Source organism: Cololabis saira, chromosome 2 (assembly GCF_033807715.1).
Source record: "Cololabis saira isolate AMF1-May2022 chromosome 2, fColSai1.1, whole genome shotgun sequence".
NCBI classification, from domain to species: Eukaryota; Metazoa; Chordata; class Actinopteri; order Beloniformes; family Belonidae; genus Cololabis; species Cololabis saira.
The window spans coordinates 30,272,722-30,297,828 of record NC_084588.1 but is presented as its reverse complement, the minus strand read 5'-3'; the positions used below and the strand labels follow the sequence as shown (position 1 = coordinate 30,297,828).

At 38.3% G+C, this 25,107-nt stretch overlaps 1 protein-coding gene across 2 annotated transcripts; it reads left to right on the top strand.

Moving 5' to 3' along the window:
- Positions 1-16,676: 16,676 nt before the first annotated feature.
- On the top strand, positions 16,677-24,904 carry eif4g2a (eukaryotic translation initiation factor 4, gamma 2a). 2 transcript variants are annotated; one of them, XM_061743055.1, is made up of 21 exons: positions 16,677-16,854; positions 17,889-17,996; positions 18,158-18,214; positions 19,532-19,657; positions 19,788-19,890; positions 19,993-20,124; positions 20,208-20,274; positions 20,361-20,512; positions 20,614-20,724; positions 20,802-20,984; positions 21,258-21,399; positions 21,479-21,636; positions 21,738-21,845; positions 21,935-22,039; positions 22,127-22,222; positions 22,332-22,547; positions 22,644-22,902; positions 23,024-23,228; positions 23,357-23,565; positions 23,648-23,769; positions 23,885-24,904. In XM_061743055.1, exons 4-21 carry the CDS (start codon positions 19,638-19,640, stop codon positions 23,948-23,950), a joined length of 2,454 nt encoding a protein of 817 aa, XP_061599039.1. In that variant the 5' UTR covers positions 16,677-16,854; positions 17,889-17,996; positions 18,158-18,214; positions 19,532-19,637; the 3' UTR covers positions 23,951-24,904. The 2 variants fall into 2 exon arrangements, with proteins under 2 accessions (XP_061599039.1, XP_061599047.1); XM_061743063.1 differs by lacking the exon at positions 18,158-18,214.
- The last annotated feature ends 203 nt before the right edge of the window (positions 24,905-25,107 follow it).

Here is a 25,107-nt window from a genome sequence, read left to right as displayed (position 1 = left end):
TGCTTAGAGGTTGAAGGGGACTTGCATGTACATTAGTGTTTTGTCCTTAAAGATTGACACAGAAAAACTTTACCCGAGCAGACAGATTACATAATATAGTGCAGCCCTTGCAAGGCACTAAGGCTCGGTTTAAATAACCCAAGCCAGAGCGAAGGCCCTCAGTTCCTCAGAGGGCTTGCCTGTCCCTCAGCACCTTATGAGGGCTAGAGAGAACACCACCTCTAATTTTCCAGCTTCAAGAACATTTCTCTGTCCCATAATGATGTATCCTGGTTGTTTGTACTGCATTGTCACCTCAGTTTATGGGCTATTTTGGAAATATCCACTTGGTTTGATGGGTGTAAACACACTGTTGCAAACAACGCAGACACGTGTCCAACCTCCTCTGTGTGTCTTAGATGTGAAATATTCTTCACGTAGACCATGGGAAGCATCAGCTGCTGCACGTGAAATGCTTCTTGTATTCCAAGGTTAACTCACAAAGTGTCATGTTTTGGCTTCCATGCAAAACTTGGAATGAGAATCACCTTGTTATTTCACACACAATTTAGCATTCACTTCCTTGTAATATTTTTTTTTTATTTCTCCTGATTTATAGAAGCATAATGTGTTTACCGTCCATTTCTCCGTTCAAAAACGCAGAGTTGGGACAGAATACGAGGCAGAGGCTTTAAAAGCAGCTCCAACTGCTCCGTTTGACTGAACTGGTGACTGTAGATATGTTTATTGCTTGGATATTTATTTATCTGTCATTCATTTCTGAAGTGGTAGTGACTGTTGTGCACATACTGTATACACTATGTTGCATTTGAGCTATGACAACTGTTTATGGCTCCTATCACAATTAAGCCAAATTAGATTTGAAACTGTGACTCAGAAATAGAGGAGTTTCAACAAGATGTTCGACCTTCATAGCCATCAGTGCACAAGTAAACCCAATCGTGTTGTTCTTGTTCAAAGCTGAATGTGAAAGCCATAATTAGAAGTGAGGCAAAGGCACAACAACAGCCTTAAATAGTGGATCAGTCTATCCCGATCAGCCTCTTTGGCTGGCGGTGATGATACAGTTTGCAGTTTAACAGCTCTGTGAACTAGATTTGCTTGTAATCTTTGTAGCAAGCTGTAATAGTTTTACCTCTCGGTCCGCTGCGGTGTTGTGACAAATCACACTACACTTACCAACAAGAAAACTTGTGTATAATCAAAAACGCTGCAGCCCTGCCACGATTTTAACATTCATGAAGCTTCTGTATTATTTTTTTTTATTACTGTCAAAAAATGTTATATTTCTTATTTTAAATATTGAACTATGTCATTGAAAGGCTTGTGTGTGTTTTTGTATGTCTGTTTTTGTTTGTGTGCGTCTCCTCTACATACCTCGATATTAAACCAATAGAAGAATGATCACCTTTCTCACATCAATAAAAATGGAAAAAGCTAAGGCTTCATGTAAGTAAGATTCATGGCTGCTCTGCTGTGATGGATTGCTTTAGATTGTGCAGATGGTCCAATAAAGTAGTGGATATGAGTAAATTATAATGTAAGGCACCCAGGATGATTGGAAATGCAAAATGATTTGCAAAGTTCTGCAAAAGAGAAAAGAAAGCCTTATTTACGGTTAAATAAACATAATTATTGTAAGTGCCTTTAGAAATATCTGAAATGACTGGAAAAATAAATCAAATAATTAGAAATAGTTAGTTAATTTTGGGCTAAGAAGATAAATGCTATGTTTTAGTTTAACCCAATAATATGCATGGGATTTTACCTTCCTGTTGTAATAGGAACCCAAAACAACAGCAAATAGTATCTATCATTACTCAAAATTGATTTTGCCCATCAAAAGTTGGACAATGAGCCCTTTTGGCATAAAATGGATAAAACAACTTTGAATGCACTCGTCCCACGACACATCTTAGGACACAAGAGCCCCAGTTGGAGCAGAGCTGAAGCGTCACAATTTGGTATACAAGACATCCACCGTAGCTATACCTCAGCATATTCATGCAGCGTGTGCTCAGAATATCAAGGACACAATCAGCATGAGCAAGTTTGAGAACTCTGCATGTCAATTTGCAATGCGACACACGGCCTCTGCCATGTACAGACCTCTTTATTAATAAGAGACAATTAGATGACAAGCAGGCAAGACCCGTTGCCATAAATGTGAAACATGACCTGAATGAAAGAGATTAGAAACAGCAGAAACAAGCGAGGGAAGTGCAGTACGTTTTGATACAATATGCTGCTGTGTTGAACAGGCTAGGGGCGCCTTGGGAAGGAGATTCAGAAGGCCAATATATATGAATCATTCAGACAACCTATAGTTGTTATTAATGTGATTCATGTTTCTTGTGCCGAGAGTTCAGTCAATTAAATTTGCATTTCAAAGAGCTTTTTTTTCCCCCCAAATATCCTGATTCTATGAATGATTTCTAATATTTTACAACCCCTTGGTACTGTAGGTATAGACCTGTTATAATACTGAAGCTTTTGTTGGCCTCTTCCGGATGTGCTTCCGCTTAAATGTTCATATTATGAGAGGTTAAGAGGGAATGTTGTAAAATGCAAAAAATGCAGATGCACAACTGACATCTTGACATCCACAAACATGTCTGTTTGTTCATGCATTTTGTGTCCTTGGAGTTTTGCTGCACTTCAACCCCAGGAGCAATAGCATAAAATTCAACCAGTCCAGAAAAAGAAAGTTCCTTTTATGGTTGCTCTGAATTACAGCTCACTGTCACATTTTTAATTCCTTCTAATAAATATTTAATGTGTTACAAGTCACACACATACTGTAGACAGCCTATGCACATGACATGGCCTGCACTTGTTCTCTTGTTAACAATACATTATTTAGAATAACGCAAATACTGCATAAAGTTACGGTTTAAGTTATGGTCATAAATCTTAATTTATCTGCAATATCATGTTTTCAAAATTATTTCAAGCATCTTTATCTGAGAGTCCCAAAAGAGAAAAAGGCAGGAAATCTGAAGAGACAAAGACGAGCTGACCTGCAGTAAAGGTCTGCAGTCGCATCTGAACCGAGGACAATAATATTCTGTGTTTAATCAAACAACACCAGACTTCTCAGCATCATATTTCAACAAATATTGCAGCTCTTTTCTGCATTCCAATCAAATGTTTAGTTTGTAGTGCAACTATGATGGTCATGAATGATCTACTTATAATGTGATGCATATTTTATATTCAAGAACAAAAACTCACTTCCATCTTATATTTTAACTTAATAAGTTTCTAAAATTGTAACTTTTAAGTAAAGTGTAGGACATGCCAGGTCCTTCCATGCATTTTTGACATAAAATATTTTGTCTTGTAGTACAAAAAACACACTTTTTGTTCATGATGCATCTCTGCTTTAATTGTGTTGAATAAAAAATGACATTGTGTAATATGTCATGTGTTGTTGTTCATCAGAGGTTGTATTTACATAATTGTAAGACCTGATTTTAACTGTGTCCTGATATGTAACACCTTTCTTTGTCACAAAATGTTAGTATCTTACGTCAACTTTTCTTTCTTTTTCAGATTTTCTGACTGCAATATTAAATAACATTCTTTCCAGTCATATGTGAAATTACATTTGCAATGCATAAATAAAAATAAATCATGTTTTCATTTTACAAGCCTGACAGCTTATTTACACACCTCTTCCATCAGGAAGAAATTTGAAAACAATGTTTTTCAATGACCTTTATACTCAAACAAGCACTTTTATTTATGTACGAGAAAAAGAAAAAGGCCCAGGAAGTACTGTACCGCCATCTATTGGCTAAAATATGAACTTTTGTCCTTTCTCTGAGGAGCAACTTTAATAAGCCTTTCACCGTGGTTTCAAATGATCCATTATGTGCTGAAATAGTTGCAATTAAATAGATAACAACTCAACTTTTATCATATTGTTAAATTCATCCATTTAAAATAGTGCAATTTTATTCCGGTAAACTAGATACTAACGTATTCTATTTACATTCTTTTGGGGATGAGAAGAAATTTCTCACGCCTCACAACGCTTCACATTCTGGAGGCACAGAGACAGGATGCAAAGGATTTGAGGGCCAATCTCCGTGCAAGGTCTATACACTGCTTGGCATCACAGGGGCCGCAAAGATGAAAGCCATCAAACCCTCCGTGGAGGCTCCAAAGAAGGTGTCCAATAGGCTTTATAGCTCAGGAGCAGCAATCTGTTGGCCAGGACTGCTGGGACATAAGTCAGGGCCTGATCAACCCTGACTGGATTGCCTGAGTGAGAGTACATGATGCTGAAAGACCCAAAACACCAGATGTCCTCAGAAACATCACTGAAGATGCATCCTTGTGATATATTTGTAAAAAATAAGTAAAATATCTCTCACACTGTGCTGTAAGGTCAGAACCAGCCCAGTTCAAACCAATGCTCTGGGAGGCTTTACTGACTAATTAGATTCCACTCACTGCTTCTTCCATCAAAGAAAGTGTTCAGAAATGGCCAAATAAAAAGCTTTTCCATGGTTTAAGACTCCTGCCACAATGCTTGAAAGTAAAGATGGTCCGAGGCTGAAGGTGTGCCTTGCTTCCAACAAGAGCTATTCTTACCCTCCAGGAGTCCTTAGAAGCTTGGCTATGAGGCAACTAGACATGTTTTTCTGGCATATTAAAAGCTTTTTCACATCTGATCCAAAAGGCTTCTGCAGGTCTTTTGGATGAGAGGTAGAACGTATTAATGAAATAAAGAAAAGCGGTCCAGTTACAATCTAAAACGGAAGGTAAATGGACTGTATTTTTCTAATCCTGACGACCACTCCAACCCATTTAAGCTATATAAACACAGCAATCTCTCACGGATCTGAGTGTAGATGTTTGTCTAGTAAGCCTGTTCAGTGCTTTTTTACATTCACCCAGTCACACATTGATGAGCATATCAGGGGGCAACTTACGGTTCACTGTCTTACCCAAAGACATTTTGACAAACCACCAACTTTCATGTTGGCAGATGACTGCTCTACCTCCTGAGCCACAGTCGTCCTGTAGCCGAGCATGTTAGTAATACTATGACCTGGATGACTGAGAATCTACACCTGCAAAGGAGTTATTTTCATCTTAATTTAATTTAAATTCACTACCTCCTTTGAAATTATAAAATAATCTTTCAACTTTTCTCCATCAGGTTGCTTACAAACATGTTTTATGACTTTTTAACCTCATCCTTTCCTTTCTGGCATGAAATATAATAATGCAGTTCTGACATTGCTTTCCATTTGTGTTAGTCTACCTTGCTTTACACAATTATACAATTACACAATTTATTATTTCCTAGTTTAGTCACTGTTAGGTTTCTTAATACCTAAAGAGGAGTTATATTTTTGCAGTACTTGTTGAGAATAAATAAGTAGAAAAAGTAAAAACATTTAATATACTGTTGGAAAAATAAAAGTGTAGCAGGCAGAGGCTAAAGGAGTTGTAATGACCCAAAGGTGGAGGACCTGTTTTGGATATGTGGAGTACAATGAGCATATGGCTTACTTAAGTTAATAGATATTCACTAAGAAATTTGGAAAAATGTACAGTAATTTCAGATAAATAAAGTTGCTTATCACTTCAACTAATTACAGTTGAAATGTTCATTGATGTGTGGGACAAAAAATGCAATTGTTAGAATCCTATATTGAAGACATTTGTTCAGTTGGAAACAGCACTGTGCAACTGAACAAAGACTACTTTTAAACCTACATGGTAATTTTTTTAAAGATGATGATGAACCGCTGTTTATCTTGAGTATCTGAAATACTTGTTGGGGCTTTTATACTGTGTTGATTTGCCTTTCGCACTTAGTTTGTATGGCTTTATTCCATCCTAATAACATGCCTTTTACGACGTCAGAACAGTCCTACACTCTCAACAACAACATGAAAACTTGGCGCTCTAAAATGAGTTTACTGGAAAGGGCAACCCTCCCAACATAACTGGTTTATTTAAGAGGACAATTTGTTTTTATTTTATGTGCTTACTTTTTATAGAGGACCAAAACTGACATAAGTAGCCCCTCTATTATTGGTCAATAAACAGGAAGATGCAGGAACTTACCCATTTATTGACCAAAAGTAGAGGAGCTGGACCAAGAAAGGCAGCCCTCCTCATTTGCAAAATGAGACCGAAATGTATAAGGTAAAGTAAAACGAAGAGACGACGGAATGTAAAAACGAGGAATATATGTATAAGGAAAAGGAAAAACAAAAAAAAATATTTTTCTTGACGAAAATGCACTTGTAGAGAAAAGAAAAAACAAAAATATATGTACAGTATATATATATATATATGTACAGTATATATATATATATATATATATATATATATATATATATATATATATATATATATATATATATATATATATATATATATATATATGTATGTATTTCTGCTTTTTTATGTCCGTCTTGGTCCTCCATATTAAATAGCTATTAAATGAACAATATATTGCAAGTTGTGCATTAATAACGTTTATATTGAGCATCTGTCCACATAATATCAAACGAATGTTCATTTATTGAGACAAAAGTAGAGGAGCGGGACCAAGAAAGGCAGCCCTCCTCATTTGCAAAATGAGACCGAAATGTATAAGGTAAAGTAAAACGAAGAGACGACGGAATGTAAAAACGAGGAATGTATGTATAAGGAAAAGGAAAAACAAAAAAAAATATTTTTCTTGACGAAAATGCACTTGTAGAGAAAAGAAAAAACAAAAATATATGTACAGTATATATATATATATATATATATATATATATATATATATATATATATATATATATATATATATATATATATATATAAATATGTATGTATTTCTGCTTTTATATGTCCTTCTTGGTCGTCCATATTATATAGCTATTAAATGAACAATATATTGCAAGTTGTGCATTAATAAAGTTTATATTGAGCATCTGTCCACATAATATCAAACGAATGTTCAAACGGAAGCAGATCAGTGAAACCCACATCAAAGAACATAAAATCAAACCAGAGCTGCTTCACTCCAGACTGTCTTTTTGTTGTTGTTGTTTTTTCTAAGTGCAAAGCTAGATATTAGTGACTTTACAGGCACATAGGGCTTAATTAACTGGGAGTGTTTACTGTGAGACAACTGGCTTCGTGTTGCTTTTGATAAATGATTGATGCCGTCAGGGGTGAAGAAGCAAACTGAGGCCACAAAAATAAGTTTAACACATGTTTAAAAGATAAAGAAAATGATCAAACATGCTGAGATAAGCAGAGCGATCCAATCATCAATGTGTGTCAACATAAATATGTGCAAAAACAGAGCAGTTGAACTACTCAGGAAGTACAGTGTGGGACAATACAGCTGAATCAAGGACTGAATATCAAAATATTGTTTAAAAAAAGATATAATTTACTTTCCTTTAATAATGAAGTTAATTATCTGCAAACATCCTTTTTTCCCGTGGATTTTTTTTTCTAATTTGGGAGTTTTTCATGTAAAATGGCTTCTAAAAAGAAAATTAAAACAGCTATCGCAACACAAAATCACGTAAATAATAAACAAGTAGCAAGGAGATTTAAAAAAAAAGGCTGTTTTGTTGCTTAACTTTAAACCAACAAGTTTTGAATTCACAAATGTGAATATGAGGAATACTTCCCTTTTGATCATCAGACCTCAGTTTATACACGACACATGTGGGCATTACATAAAACACACATGATCAATACAAATCAACCAGACACTCCAGATATGCAGGTCTAACCACGTCAATGGAAACGCCCTGGTTCACACATTTAACTGGTTAGGATGAAACTGCAGACACATCTTTTAAATAAACTCCCTCTCTCTCTTAAAAATCTGACACTGAAGGTTATGCATGGACAAATTGTTGATATCTTTGCATCAAGGAAAAATAAACCATAATGGTCACTGAAATAACTTGAAATTGACAAAAGTAATTAATATATGATTAAAAGTTGACAAATGAAAATCAGACATTCCTTCTGAAGTGTGGTTAAAGAGAAAGAGAAAAAATAACAAAACTGGCTTAGACCAATTACTTGTTCCCATTTGGGGAGACTGAATATAATTTGGCCATAGTGACGTGTTAAACTGGAGTGTGTCCATCACAAGTCTCCTCAATCTTTCAGTCACTTTCCTGTTTGGTGTCATGGTGTGCACCACACTGAACATGAACCAAAGAAAGGAAAAGAGAGACATTCCTTTTCAGTGAATTATTATTGATTGTAACAGTTGTCAGTTTCATGTTATTTCAATGATCGTTCTAGGGGTGTTTTTCTTTAATGGAACCGTCCCAACAAATCTGTCTGTGTGTACGTGCTCTTATCGTTTATTACGGGCTACACAGAGTAATCTGAGCCACAATAGAGGCGGTACTAGTCTAATGTCAACCTACAATGATTTACTGAGAGGAAGTGAGTCATCCTGCCAAGTCTGAGTCAAAGAAGATCGTGTTCTCAATAATACGACCAGTCCACGGAAACACATATTAAGTTAGGTTGCGCCCTCCTTAAACTCAGCTTGCAAATAAAATTAAGTTGAAAAATAGAGTTCAGACACCATTCAATTATGATCTCATAATCATGTAAAACACTTACCAATGTAAGTTTCATAGGAAGCTGTCCTGACAAAAGGGAAAAATCTTAGAATTCAATATACTAAAGCGGTACTACGAAGACTAAGATTCACACACATCTGGGCCACAAATGTCCAATGAAAAGCTTAGGAAATCTTTCAGTAGTTCTTGAAAGTTCAAATGGTCACGAAAAGATATACCCTAGTGACAATTTATACTTCTATATTTTTCTTTATCATACCGCAAAAAAGGACAGAGACAGTGATTGTGCAGATAAGTAAATATACATGCTTGAATCACAGACGTCACAGCAGATTCAAACTTTTGTTTGCATGTCATTGTGGTAGACTATAAATGGAGCTCTTTGTTTTGTCTACAATCATCTATTGTCTCTATGTGGCTTCTTTACAGAGAGACGTTCCATCCTGAACAGCTTCTGAGTTTATGCTTCATCACTAAACCTTTGCTTGGATAAGGAAAACAGTATAATAAAACTGAATCCATGAATCAATATCAGTTTGCTTATTGAGCAAATGGGTCAACAGAGGACGCTGTGATCACAGCTCTCCACACAGCCCTTACTCACCTTGATCAGAAGAAACGCCTATGTAAGGATGCTGTTTGTGGACTTCGGTTCTGCTTTCAATACAATCATTCCACACAGGCTGGTCAGAAAACGGACTGATCTGGGCCTTGGTAGTTCACTGTGCGTATGGATACTGGACTTCTCGAGCAACAGACCCCAGTACGGCAGGATGGGAGACTGCACAACACCCACTGTCATCCTGAACACAGGAATACCACAAGGATGTGTCCTCAGCCCCCTCCTCTACTCCCTCTTCACACATGACTGCACCCCCATTCACACAGCCAAAACCATTGTCAAGTTTGCTGACGACACCACTGTTGTAGATCTGATGACAGACAACAACGAGTCAGACTATAGGCAGGAGGTCTAGCACTTGACAGTATGGTGTGACAGCAACAACCTGGATCTGAAAACCACCAAAACCAAGGAACTGGTTGTGGATTTCGGAACATCCACATGCACTGAGCTCTCTGGCCTCTGCATCAACGGAGAGGTGGTAGAGAGGGTGGAGAGCTTCAAGTTCCTTGGTGTGAACATCTCTGCTGACCTCACCTAGACTACCAGCACCTCCCACCAGGTGGGGAAGGTCCAACACTTCCTCAGGAAACTCAATCATGCTCACATCCCTCATCACCTGCTAGTGAACTTCTACAGAGCCACCGTTGAGAGCCTCCTGGCCTACGCCTGCACAGTCTTGTCCGCCAGCTCCATGACTAAAAAAACAGGAGGGACCTGTAGCCAGGTGGTGAGGGAGGCAGAGAAAATCACTGGCACCACAATACCCCCCTCAGGAACTTTTACACATGTCGACTCCAGAAGAAGGCCACAACCATTGCAAAGGACCCACACACACCCTGGACCCTCCTTGTTCTCCCCCCTCCCATCTGGCAAATGATACCGACAATTAAAAACAAGAACTAACGGATTGACACATCCACAGGCTGTGAAAGCCATCACCCAATATCATAGTTATGACTCAATGGCCCAGTTTCACAGACAAGGCTTAAGCCTAGTCTCAGACTAAAATGCTATTTGAGCTGGTTTAACTTTAAGTCACTTGCACAGACATATCTTAAAATAGTCATAGATTGAGTTTGTTCTGGATTAAACAAGGCCAATTGCAAGAGGGTGGATTAGAGCTACTCTAGGACTAAATTGAAGTTTATATTAATCCTGCAAAGACGCAGGTTTAACTTCGGTTTAGTACTGTTTGTGAAAGGGAGCACAGATGGTTTGGGAGCATGCGGTATGTGGAATATCTAAATGAAGACCAATATTCGCTACAGAGGCCAGCCAGACAAATACTTTTGGATAGGAGTAATCCATTGAATCAGTTTGATGAAATAACTTTCCTTAACTGCTTTCGTATGTACAAAGAAGATGTACTGGAGATAATTACTTTGCTTGAGCCTAGACTTTCCTCCATTTCTCAAAGAGGAAGGCCTGTACCCAGTTATCTCCAAGTTCTGATCACTTTTCTGATTCCTGGCATCTGGAACCTTTCATCGTGAAACTGGTGATTTGTGTGGTGTCAGCGAAGCAACAGTGTGTAGAATAGTTCACAATGTCTACAGTGCCATCTGTGAACTGAGAAATCTGTACATTAAGTTCCCTGATACTGCTGAGCAAGCCAACTATAAAGTGCGATTCTACGAATATGGGAACTTCCCAGGAGTGATTGGCCGTAAGAATTGGTTTTCCATCAATGTTCAGGCTGTATGCACTCCCAATTTAGAGTTTTCAAACATTGTTGACCGTTGCAAGAGAGCAACACATGATACAAGGATTTTTCACAACTCTTCATTGTGTCCTCAGTTTGAGAGAGGGCAACATAGTGGAATACTACTTGGTGACAGTGGACAATGGAGTTTCTATTTATTCACGCCTTGGCCACATCCCACAACAACTGAGCAGCAAAGATACAACAGAGCTCATATTCGCACTAGAGGGATGGTCGAGCGTATGTTTGGAGTGTGGAAAAATGTATTCCAGTGTTTACGCAATACACTTCGTTTTGAGCCAAGAAGATGGTGCAAGCTGATCATTGCTACAACTGTTCCGCATAACTACCTGAAGTAGCATAATTGTCCTCACCCTCCAATGGAAGACCAGAATGATCCAGATGTGCCCAAGCAGGTGGCCGAAAATAACCAACGAGGACTTGCACTCAGAGCTGCTTTCCCATTTCAGCATTTCAGTCAGCCAATTCATCACTTTTCTTTACTCAGTGGGGGTCCACCACCAGTAGTAAATCTCTCTCTTCTGGCCTCTGCATTCCCTTTTTTCAAATCTAATTTGATGTTCTTCCACAGAGTCTATGAAGGCAAATATCATTCAATACAATGTCACAAAACTATATGACATCTGTGATATACAGATCATAATAGACATGTCTCACCTGCAGTTGCTGTACCGCTCTTGTGGTTACATTTTTATTTGCATTGAATTCACTGCAAATGGCAGCCCAAGCAATCCTCTTCAACAGCAGCACTATGGCCTTTACTTTCAATAACAGCATGATTTTCCACAGTTTGTTTAAGTAGAGTTTTTTCATACTGAGTATAGTTCTTTGAGCCATTTTTGGTGTCAAAATTCCCCCCAGCAAAATTGTCCTCAATTCCATTCCAGGTTTTTATGAGCACCTTTAGGCTAACAGACCCCCACTTAGGATAATGAAGCTTAACCCAGGTGTTCTCATTTAAGCTTTCTCCAGGACTCCACAGTCTGGGACTAAGACAAATGTAAGCCACACACATGCAAGCCACTTAAATGACCTTGCTTTACTAGTCTTACTTAGGCCTACTCCTGGCTTGATATAAGCCTTGTCCGTGAAACCGGGACAATATTTAAATAAAACGAGACAAACAGTTTTTTTTTAATCTAAAATGAAAAGGTAAGATGTTTGCTACCCATTTATCAGATAGTAAGGGAACATTAAGTTGTACTACAATTTGATGGTTTGGACAGTCAAAATATGAGATGAAAAAAACAACATTAATTGATAAACCACAAAGTCAGATTTAGTAAATCAAAACACTTAGTTGCCACCTCATAACTTTTGACCATTGTTAGTATCACATCCAAACAAGAGGTTTCAGCCTTTCACTTTTTTATGGTCACCCCTTCTAATGCATCATTGTGTTCTGCATATTGATTTTGCATGGTGACATGAACTATAGCTTCACATGCCAGTAAAAAAAAATTAATAAAAAAATAAGGCAATTATTTGACAGTGACCAGCAAAATTGTGTGTGTATGTATATATATATATATATATATATATATATATATATATATATATATATATATATATATATATATATATATATATATATATATATATATATATATATATATTCTATAATGGCAATCTAATACAAGGCATAACAGTAATCAATGCTGAAATATATAATTAATTATCTTCATATAGCTCTTATTCATACATTGACTTCAAGCAGACTGTTGCAGTTGGTTGAGATGAAGGTCATTTGGAAATATATTTTGTACAACTACTGTTGATTTTTACCATAAAGGATAAATCTGCTGGTTGATTATATTTCATCTAATAACTGAAGGACATGAGTGGATGAATAAAAAGAAAAATATTTCCTCGAAGGTTCCATAAAATAAAAATGCAAGACTCCTTCTCTTTTTTTCTCTGATTTTATTTCTCATCAGTGGCAGTTATCAAATAAATTCAATCCATGACTAAAATCTGATAAAGTGTAGGGAAAAAAACGCTGCTGCAGCTCCACTGGACAGTTTTGATTTTTGCAAACCATCAGTGTTAGTTTAAGGGTAGGCTGTCTTTACTGTACCATCTGATAAGCAGTATCTAATGACCTACCAGACATCAGAGCAGTGCTTAATCTCAGACTTGGAGTACTAGATTTATATACCAAAATCCTCAAAGAAAGTAGTTTTATTAGGCAAGGCAAGTTTATTTGTATAGCACAATTCAACACAAGGTAATTCAAAGTGCTTTACATCAACATTAAAAGCGACAAGACACAATTAAACATTAAATAACAAATAAAATGATAAGAAAAGTGGTAAAATAAAGCAACAATTAAAAAATAAAGTGCTTGCACTTGTCCATTTTGGAAGCTTAAGGAGGATCCTGAACGCATCATTATATGCTACCTGCAACTTCTTTAGCTTGGCGGTGGTATAATTACACCAAAGGTGAGCTGTGAAGAGGTGTACAATAGGCTCTGAATAGATTTACTTTAAAGGAGCATGAGGCTCCTTTTAAGAAATGAGACTCTCTAGCGCCACCCTTCACCACGACGGCCGTCGGGGGTACTGCAGGCAACAGTGAAGCCGGCACGGGAGAACGGGGAGAACGCGCATGCAGCGTCATGTGACGTCACATCCGCAGGGCAGCACGGGAAAATCGGGACCGAATTGCAGCACATTTTGCAGCACACAGCCTGTTCAAGGCAAAGGAGAGATACACTAGAGGGCTCATTCTTTTGGGTTTGGAACGCTTCATCTGACATTATTACTAGAAAACTTAAAATGTATACGGATTTTTTTCATAAATCCTGCCACAATCCGGCCTCAAGCTCCTTTAACATCAGCTGTGCACATATGGAATCTACAGACAAGCATATTGGCCTGAGCATAGAGCTTACAGCACTGACGCTGGATGTCATCATCATCACATGTCCTCATTTATGATGTGACCCAAATACCGTACTCTCTTAACAACATCTAAGGGGCGGTCAGACAGTAATAATTGTTTCTGATCCTCCTTAGCTTTAACAGTCAGAATAACACTCTTCTTAGGGTTAAAAACAATGTCATACTGGACTCCATAGCTAGAGGACACTTTGAGCAGTTGCTGTAGCCCTGCACTGTATGGAGACATGATGACCAGGTCATCAGCATATATGAGGTGATTAATAAGACTATCACGTATCATAAATCCAGTCTTGCACTGACAAAGCTTCATGGAAAGATTATCCATGTAAATATTGAAGAGGACAGGTGACAAAATGCCACCCTGTCTCACCCCATTAGTTACATGAAAAGGTGCAGATATACTACTGCCCCATCTGACTTGCATGGTCTGTTGTGTGTACCAGAACTGCAGGATCCCTATCAGGTAAAGTGGGACACCACGCTCTTGAAGTTTGGAAAACAGTTTACCATGGTTGACCCTATCAAATGCTTTTGACGCATCTAGGAAGCACATTTAACATGGTGGAATTCTGCCGTCTGTATTTACTAATCATTTATTTTAATGCATGTACACACTGATCTGTCCCAAGCTTGGTTTTAAAACCAAACTGGTTTGTAGTTCCCACATACTCACTAAGCCTGTCTAAAATAATTTTTTCTAACACTTTATAAATTATGCTAGCTAGAGCAATAGGCCTGTAGTTATCTATGCTGGAGATTTTTCCAGTTTTGTCTTTAATCACAGGCACTAACAGTACAGACAGCATAGAGTAGGGCAGTATGCCATGCAAATATCCCAATAAACAACATAGCAAGCAAGACATGTAATCTATAACAGGCATGTTTCAGATGTTCTGCTGTTATCTGATCAAGACCACATGCTTTGTTCATGGACAATTTCTCAATGGCATAGATAGTACACATCATCAGGTCTAATAATCACACCGTCGTTAAAAGAAACATTTCCAGCATAAGATGTATCACTCTTAACACAATTAAAAATGTTACTATAATGGTCGCTCCAAAGTTCTGCTATATTTTCAGGCCCAGTGACCCCAGCAATACTAGATGGCAAAGGTGTCTTACTGTTATCAATAACCTTAACTTCTTTCCAGAAATCATTGGCATTAGGCTGCAGAGGCTGCTGGTGTCCTTCTACCAAGCCTACATCGAGAGTATTCTGACCTACTGTATCTGCATCTGGTACAGCAGCTGTACAGCAGCTCAGAGGAAAGACCTCCAGATCACCAGAAGATCATCGGCTGCCCTCTCTCCACACTGGAACACCTCCACCACTCCCATTGCCAGGAAAAGGCCCAAAATATAATAGATAATATAAAGACACTTCACATCCCGGACACTCACTGTTTGAACTACTGCCATCTGGGAGGAGATACAGACTCATGAAAACGAGGACAAACAGACTCAAACACAGCTTTTATCCAACAGCAATAACTACTCTTAACAAAAACAGGAGCTAATGTGCAATAACAATAACAAAAATGATTGTATGCGGATGAAGGTTCTTGTAGGGTCCGTGTGTTGATGTGTGTGTGGAAGGGTGAATGTGTCTAGATATATATATATATATATATATATATATATATATATATATATATATATATATATATATATATATATATATATATATATATATATATATATATATATATATATATATATATATATATATATATATATATATATATATATATATTTGTTTCATTTGTTTATATTGTATATTACATTTTATTTGATTATGATGCACTGACTGGAGAGCACTTTTAATTTCGTTGTACATAGTTATAATAGGGATGGGCGGTATGGACTAAAAAATAATAATAATTTCTGGCATTTATCCTGATAACGATAAAAAAAATACCAATACAAAAACGTCATCAACGGGAATTTATCCTTCTTTCTTTCTTTCTTTCTTTCTTTCTTTCTTTCTTTCTTTCTTTCTTTCTTTCTTTCTTTCTTTCTTTCTTTCTTTCTTTCTTTCTTTCTTTCTTTCAGGCTCTTTCTTTCTTTCTGGCTCATTTCCTTCCCTCCTTCCTTTCCTTTTTAGGCTCATTACTCTCATATATTTCTTTCTTTCTTTCTTTCTTTCTTTCTTTCTTTCTTTCTTTCTTTCTTTCTTTCTTTCTTTCTTTCTTTCTTTCTTTCTTTCTTTCTTTCTTTCTTTCTGTCAGGCTCTTTCTTTCTTACTTTCTTTCTTTCTTTCTGGCTCATTTCCTTCCTTCCTTCCTTCCTTCCTTCCTTCCTTCCTTCCTTCCTTCCTTCCTTCCTTCCTTCCTTCCTTCCTTCCTTCCTTCCTTCCTTCCTTCCTTCCTTCCTTCCTTCACGTACGTTGTGCGTCGATTTAACGCAGAAGGCAGAACCATAAATCAGCTTTACACAAAAACGTCATCAACAGGAATTTATCATTTTTACCGCGAGATGACAAATTCTTACCGTGGGGAATTGTTTTGACGGTATATCGTGAACGGTAAAATATCGCCCATCCCTAGTTATAATGACAATAAAGATCTATCTATCTATCTATTCTGCTGAAGATTTTTGGCCATGGCATTAGCCCTCATAGCCTGCTAATAATTCACATACAGTTGTTGTTGCTATTGTGGTCATTGTTGATCTTTCCGGGATATCTCTAAACTGAGGAGAAGGAACTCGACATGTTGCAACAAGAATGTGAAATGTTCACGGCTTGACTGTGCGTGACGTCGGCAGGGCGGATGACGTCGCAGACGGCCCGCCGTATAAAAGCGCGTCCACATGACGTCCAGGGCCAGTCAGCAGTATTCAGTCGGTGTGGCTGCGACCAACAATCTCATTCTTAAACTTTAAGAATATCACACAAAAAAAGAACGTATTGCGTTACTACCGACTTTTTAGTATTTATTTTCACTCGGAATTTATTTTTTTCATTCTTTGGGTGACAAAACACCAACTGAGCTGACGGTTCATTCGGTAAAGGTAAGACGTGTCGGTGTTTTCCTTGTGCGGCTAGCGTTAGCATGGAGCAGCGAGTTCGACGAGGTTACCGGGTTTACGGGCCGGGAGAGGGTTGATCTGGCTGGTGCTGTTTAGTGCCAGGTAACCTCCTTTCGTGTCAGGGGGAAAAAAAGGAGTCCGTTGCTGGGATTTGTTTCCAGCATTTGTGGTGTTTTACCGGCGGCCTGGAGAACAAAAACCCCCAAGATGTCGCTGCTGCACATCCGGTTACCGAACAAAGACCTCGTAAAACCCCCACACAAGCCCTCCATCTGATTTAGCACTATCATATTCACTATAAACTCACATTCAGGGGTTGATTTTCAAATAAACGTGGTATTAGAATTTAAACGCAGTTTGGCTTTTTTTGAATTTAAAAAAGAAGCTGTTTTTGTGCAGCATCGACTGATGGCGGCGTGATTAGTTTGGGTTATTATGTATTTTAAACCTAATAATGCTGCCAACTAAAGCCGAATGGGAATAAAAATGAAGCAAATCCGAGCATTTGTTCCTTGTAGGCCTCAAGCCCTAGTGGGGGGTTGAGATTTGAACCAATTTTCGATATAAATCCAGTTACCCAAGCCTCCACCCGCCCCGATCCTTATCACATTTCAGACAAAAATATTTGGGTTTAACGATTCGCTTTTACTAAGACAATCTTACGGTCTTCGTGAAGCGGATGACGACACCCAGTTAAGCCTGAATTATGGTTCTGCGTTAAATCGACGCAGAGCATACGGCGTATCCTACGTCGTATGCTCTGCGTCGGTGTAACGCGGGACCATAAATCAGCCTTTAGCTACCGGCTCCCTGACAGCTTACACAACCGCGTGTCGGCCTTCAGGCACTAAACCCTCAGATTGAAATGTGGTTTTAGATGCAGATCGTATTACACATGACCCCTATGTCGAATGATGATCTGATGTTGTTAATGCTACTAAAATACGTTTGTGGCGATTGTTTTGTACTTTATCGATGTTGTGTAACTAACTTGTTCCTCTTGTCTGTGCCTCTAGGTCGTTCCTTTCCTGCTCTTCACCTAGAATTTAATTCTTATCAGATATTATTTGTCAAGCCGCCAAAGTGGAGAGTGTCGTTGCACAAGGGGGACCTTCTCGTTTCAGGTATCCAGCTTTCTCATCTCTCCTTTTAATTTCTCTCCTGTATTTTAACACTCGAAGGCTTCTGGAATCAGTTCAGCTGAAACGCATTTAGGTTAAAGTTCCTTCTTTTTATTTCTTTTTTAAATTATTTGTTTATTTTTTTGTTTGTTTGTATATCACAGTGTAGGGGGAGGAGGTGGGGGTGCACCTCAGCACTATCCCAAGACTGTCTGCAACAGGTGATTACTTTTTTTTCTCCTAGTCTTTCATTTAGTAACTTATTGACCTGATCACTGAACAATGTACAGTTCTTATTCCATTAATGAGGACATTTTGTAATGTCACTGCATTTTTTTCCCTTTTTTTTTCCCTTTTTAATTTGATGGCATTCCATAATCAAGTAGTAGGGCAGGATCATGTGTTTAGAACAAAATGTTCAATAAAACATACTTCAAGGTCAATACCCAAACATTTCATGGCCTAGTACGTTAGTAGTTTTGCAGTTGTTTCAGCACATGTATAAAACAACATTGTGTGTGTGTGGTTTCTTTTGTTTTTTCATTTTGTTTGTTTTTAAATGTGTAAATGCATAAATCCTTTCCTTATGTAAATGTCACAATTCTGTCCCAAAAAATGCACAACTTTAGTGACTAGTGAAAATAGTGTTGATGTAAACCTAATTCTGATAACTAACAATACAGAACTGCGACCACTGTCCCTTAAGCAGGAATGTACTGCATCCGAGAGATAATAAAGTTAGAGGTCTACTACTACTGTCATTTAGCAGACACTTTTATCCAAAGCGAATTAAATCTGAGACACACTCACCATGGAGCAATTAGGGTTAAGGCCTTGCTCAGGGGCCCAAGATGGTTCATCTCTGTTGCCATTCTGGCGTTTGAACCTGGCTCCTCCAGACCCAAGCCCATCTCTGTAGCCACTAAACTACCACCCCCCCACACTAGTTACTACACTTGATGGCTCAATAACTGGCACATGGAATGCTAATTTCTGTGAGTAGGGGAAGATGCTTGAATCAGGTGCAGTTTTGGTCAATTTCCAGTAGATTCTACTAAAACCTGTGTAACATAAAATTGAAGATTATGTCAGAATCTGAAGGTTACTTCAATTAGGCGTTGGATTTCTAATCAAATTATAGCAACATATGCTGTAGTATTCAACAATATGCTTTTTCATAACAATCTCTCATTGGCTGTCCTAGTTCTAACACATGTTGAGTTGGCTGGAAAGAAAACTCAAAGGTGCCAAAATTGCATTACACACCCTTCCTGACAGCAGATTTTTGGCTTGAGCTAAATGGGTCCAAACTTTCACCACTAGTAGGCCTACTATACAAGGACATGGTGAATTAATACCAGGGACTGTATCATATTTGAAATATGTTAGATGATGTGTATTATTCCTGGATGCAAGAAATGTGACTGCAATCTGTGAAACTATTTGGCTTATGTAACAAGCCTCAAACACCACCTGATATTTGTTTAACACTGGCAATCTTTTTTTCTTTTTTTTTCTTTTTTTTTAATCCATAACAGCGAGTTCCTGGGGAAAACCCCAGGTCCTGGCGTTCAGAGATGGGTACCTTCTCGAACCACTAGACGAGATGTCGTCCCCGCCAAAGACAAAGGGCAACATGATGCAATGTTCAGGAAAGTGAGAGGGTAAGTTTCCTTCCTCGTAATGTTTTACCAAAGTTGGAGAAATGGTAAAACTATTAGTGTTTGACTTTGGAGGTTGTTGTGTTTTACACTTTTTTCCTTTTTTAACCTCTTGGTCCTTTCTCTTCCTTAGCATACTTAATAAGCTGACACCAGAGAAGTTTGACAAACTATGCCTGGAGCTCCTCAATGTTGGTGTAGATTCAAAATTTGTCTTAAAGGGAATCATCTTGTTGGTGAGGGTTATTTATTTTTTCTCAGATGTCGTTTTCCTATTGCCTCCTCAAATGGGTTGGTAAGATTTATTTTTTAAAATTTTGTTTCTGTTTTTCCTGTAGATTGTTGATAAAGCCCTTGAGGAGCCCAAGTACAGTCAACTCTATGCGCAACTATGTCTTCGTTTGGCAGAAGATGCACCAAACTTTGAGGCTCCATCTGCAGAAAGTCAAGCAACACAAAAACAGAATACTGTAAGTCTTAAACAGTACAGTTGGCATTATCTACTCTGGGTATGTTTGTTTTGGGTGGATCTTGAACTCTCATCTTTCTGCAGACCTTCAGAAGACTTTTGATCTCCAAGCTTCAAGATGAGTTTGAGAACCGTGCCAAGAATGTCGACCGTGAGTAGAAAGCCTTTAGCATCTGCTTCATTATGAAACTCATTAAAGTCACATTCTCTTTAAATTTTACATTCTTTTCTTTTTAGTCTTTGACAAGACTGATGGCCCTCTCACCTCTGAAGAGGAGGAGCAGCGTGCTATCGCAAAGATCAAGATGTTGGGCAATATCAAATTTATCGGAGAACTGGGCAAACTCAATCTTATCCACGAATCGATCCTTCATAAGTGCATCAAAACAGTATGTTGTGTTAATTGGCTTGGTTTAGTGTACTTGTGATCTCAGATTGGATTGTCAGCTCAACGGTTGCATGTAAAATAAATATTATTTCTCTCCTTCAGCTTTTGGAGAAGAAGAAGAGAGTCCAACTTAAAGATATGGGTGAAGACTTGGAATGCCTCTGTCAGATAATGAAAACAGTGGGGCCTAAACTTGATCATGATAAGGCCAGGGTAAGTATGTGGATACAAAATGCAGTCACTGTTCTGGTATTGACACTTTTGTATTCTAAAATAAATTCTCTTTCCAGTCTTTGATGGATCAGTACTTTGGCCGTATGCGATCTTTGGCAAATAACAAGGAACTGCCAGCGAGGATTCGGTTCCTGCTGCAGAACACAGTGGAGCTGCGAGGGGACCGCTGGAAACCTCGCAAAGCGTATGTTGACAATGGGCCAAAGACCATCAACCAAGTTCGTCAGGAAGCAGTAAAGGTCAGTTAGGATGATGTTCCTAATCCTACTTACTCTGACATTGATAAAATCATAGGTAGGAGAAAAAGTTTGGTGCAGAAGTAAAGAATTTGTGAATATGTTGGTACTCTTAGACCAAATGGTACTAGTTGACCAGTCTGTTTTGTAATGTATACCATTCATATGATATAACACATTTTCCAAATTCCTCCAGAGTATCTAGCTAAATGGCACAGCTGTTGTGGACTGCGAGATTAGAGCACATTTTTATCAAGAATTTCACTCTTTTTGCAGGATTTGGGTGTTTTCATTCCCCAAGCAAATGATGCGATGAGGAATGACTTCTTCATGGACAACGCTTCCTTTCTGCCAGGAAAGATGAAGTTTGACAGGGAACCTCTTGGTGGACTGGCTGACATGTTTGGACAAATGCCTGGTATGTTGGACTTGTTGTCCCTAGAAAATTGCCATATGAATTGAAGACATCGTTTGTAACTATGCGTGTTTTTCACCAGGGATTGGGATTGGGACAGGTCCAGGAGTAATTCAGGACCACTATTCTCCAACCATGGGTCGTCATCGTGCAAATCCACTCTTTAATGGCCATAATGGAAATGGTTCACACCAGCCACAGTTTGAAGCAGGAGGCAAACCTTTCAACAAACCAAACCAGGTAAGCTGGGCTTGTTTTTTCTTTTTTTTTTCCTTCTTGCCATTCTGAAATTCCACTTCAAGTATTGATTATACAAATCTTTTTTTTCTTTTTATTTAAAGGGGCAGAATTCACCTGTTTTCAGCCATAAGCAGAATCACTCAGTGCAGATGCAGTCAAAGGATATGGGTCCACGGTTTGGCAAGAAGGGGAAACTCAATGCTGATGAGGTACAGATGCATTTTGTTTTAAATGGTTTTGGTAGATTAATACTTGAGCATTGACACTTTTTAACTTTTGAACATTTTGTTGTTTTTAGATCAGTCTGAGGCCAGCACAGTCCTTCATCTTGAATAAGAACCAAGTGCCGAAGATGCCACCACAGATGGCTATGATTCCACGAGCAGGTTCTCCAATAGGACAGGTAACTTTTTTTTTTTTTTTTTTCCCAAATAAATGAAATTGTATGGCAATAGCACATTTTAACTTTACTTTCTTTGTGGTTCCACAGCTCGGCTTAAAAACCAATCCTCCTCCAATTCAGGAAAAACCTACAAAATCCAATAAAAGAGCTCCTCCGACAAAGGAGGAAATGCGCAAAATGACTGCAAGTTCTTTTCATAATTCCTTTTTTTTTTTTCTTCTACATTTTTATTAAGTCATGTCCAGTACAGCCAGACTAACAGTGTGTGGGCTGTTCTTTTATTTTATTTTAGGAGACACTAGTGGCAGACTACCTGAACAGCAAAAACATGGACGAGGCCATTAATGCTGCTAAGGAGATAAGAGCTCCGAAGCACTTTTTGTCCGAGATGCTGAACAAGATCATAGTCTACACCCTTGAACGCTCAGATGAGGACAAGGAACATGCAAGCAGCCTGATTCATGCACTCTGCACTGAGGGCCTCGTCACTGGTGAAAATGTAATGCAAGTGAGTATAACTTCTTAAAATATATGTTTTGATAATGCACTTATCAATTAGGTTATCCAGAACTGAGCATTTCTGTACCATATTTTGTATTCATAGGCTTTTCTGGGTGTTCTGGACCAGTGTCCCAAGATTGAGGAGGAAATCCCTCTGGTCAAGTCTTACCTGGCACAGTTTGCAGCAAGATCCATTATTGCTGAACTGGTCAGCATCAGTGATTTGGCCCATAATCTAGAGAATGGGGCCCATTTCCCATTGTTCCTGCTTTGCCTGCAACAGATGGTCAAACTGAAGGATCGTGACTGGCTAATGGACCTGTTCCAGCAGAGCAAGGTCAACATGCAGAAGATGCTGCCTGGTATGTTCTAGTTTATATGGTGTGCCTATTGCTTCAGTTGTTGGGCCCTTTGGGAGGCATATTTGATATTGATCCGTCCTCTCTTGGTTGTTTTTTAATATTTGATTGTACACAACTGCAGAAATCGACCAGAACAAGGACAGGATGCTGGAGATTCTGGAGGGCAAGGGTCTCAGCTTTTTGTTCCCACTGATGAAACTGGAGAAAGAGTTGTTGAAGCAGATCAAAGTGGATCCCTCACCACAGTCGATCTACAAGTGGATCAAAGACAACATCTCTCCTAAACTCCACACAGACAGAGGCTTTGTCAACATACTCATAACCAGGTATAGCAGTCGACAGTTTTTCCAAAGATGAAATCAGTCTCTGCGACTAGATCAGCATGCAGCTATCTGGCTCGCCTAACGAATGGAGACTGTTTTCCAGTATTGTGATGGACTCTTTTGTCTGCTAGTTTCCTGCAGTATATTGCTTATGAGATCAACCCAGATGACGACGAAGAGCAGCTTGCAGCGCCCAGTAAGGAGCAGCTGGATGAAGAGAAGCAGCTGATGCTATCTTTCAAGCCAGTAATGCAGAAGTTCCTCCACGATCACATTGACCTGCAAGTCGGTGCGCTGTATGCCCTGCAGGTGCACTGCAATGCCAAAGGTTTCCCCAAAGGTTCGTGCATTATTTTGTCTTTTTAATTTTCTTTTTAATTGCATGACTTTCAGTTTAATGTCTTTCTCCATTTGTTGTATAGGCATGTTGCTGCGCTACTTTGTGAACCTCTACGACATGGAAATAATTGAAGAAGAAGCCTTCCTCTCATGGAAAGAAGATGTCAACCAAGAGTATCCAGGGAAGGGGAAAGCATTATTTCAGGTAATTTTATGTAAAGCATTTTTGTTGACAATAGAAAATGTCTGCTCCATTTGTATTTCCATGTTGTGATGGGATACTTATAATTAACTTTTTTTTTTTTGTATTTCTGGTACAGGTGAACCAGTGGCTGACTTGGCTGGAGACTGCAGAGGAAGAGGAGTCAGAAGAGGAAGATTACTGAGAAATGGGCCAAAGCCATGTGTTGTTGTGATGCAATGAGTGAAATTATTTTTCCCCCCTTTTTTTTTTTTCTCTCCTTGCAATGTCTTTTTTTTTTTTTTTTTTTTCTCCATCAATTGTTACAGTTAAAAACCATATGAAATGTTTTGCCAAACAAACCAGCATCAATATCTCCCACTTATATTTCTAATTTTCTAGCCGTTTGACCCTCCAACAGATGTTTTATACATTTCACTTGTCTTGAGCAATATTTTCTTTAACATTTAGCAGTCTCTTTCAGGGAAAAATTCATCAGAACCTGACCCACTTTGTCACCCTAGGAGTCACCAAGTGCTGTCCTAACAGTTTCCTTTGAACTGTTTACAGAAGAGAACAAATGACTAAGACTTCTATGTTTTATCTGCATTTGTAAGTCAATTTTTAGCTGCACTTTGCTCAAAATCACGAGTTGTTGGAATTATTAAAATATGCTCTCCTTGATTAATTTGTTGCCGATACATGCTGATGAGTTTCTTTTGCTTTACAAATAGACAATTTTCTGAAATAACTGGGTTTGATTTCCATCTGTGGCCAACATTACTTTCACAACATGCTATTGGTTACCCACATTAAGTTAGATGATTGCAGAGCTTTTTTTTTTTTTAAATTGAGTGTTTCATGCCGTTAGGAAAGAATTTGTGTGGCCTTTTTTTAATTTATCTGTTCATATGGATATACCTCTAATATCTGACTATACTTGAATGTCTTGGTTTTTGACATTGAGACAGCCAAAGCTCAGATTTTGGGCTATGGTTGTTCACCACTTGTGAAAATTTTGTCTGTTTGCAATATGTCAAGTTCTTAAATGGTCTTTATATCTTCATGAAATTACAAGGGGTGTCATTGCAATGTTATAAGTTCAAGATGTTGAGTTTACAACTAAAGATCAACCTTGAATAAAGTCTAACTGTTTTAAGCTCGTTTCACCACATTTGAGCTTCTAAAGTAGACATTTTATTTAAAGTTTGGACTGGGCTTATTTTTAAATTCATCCTCAGGAGTCAGTCTTTAAACCACCTCCCCATCCATCTCTTCCACTTATGGTGTCAGCTTAAATGGCTAAACCCAGACTTCCCTCAAGTCAATTTATGATGGTAACCCAAGGCTTTTTAAGGCCTT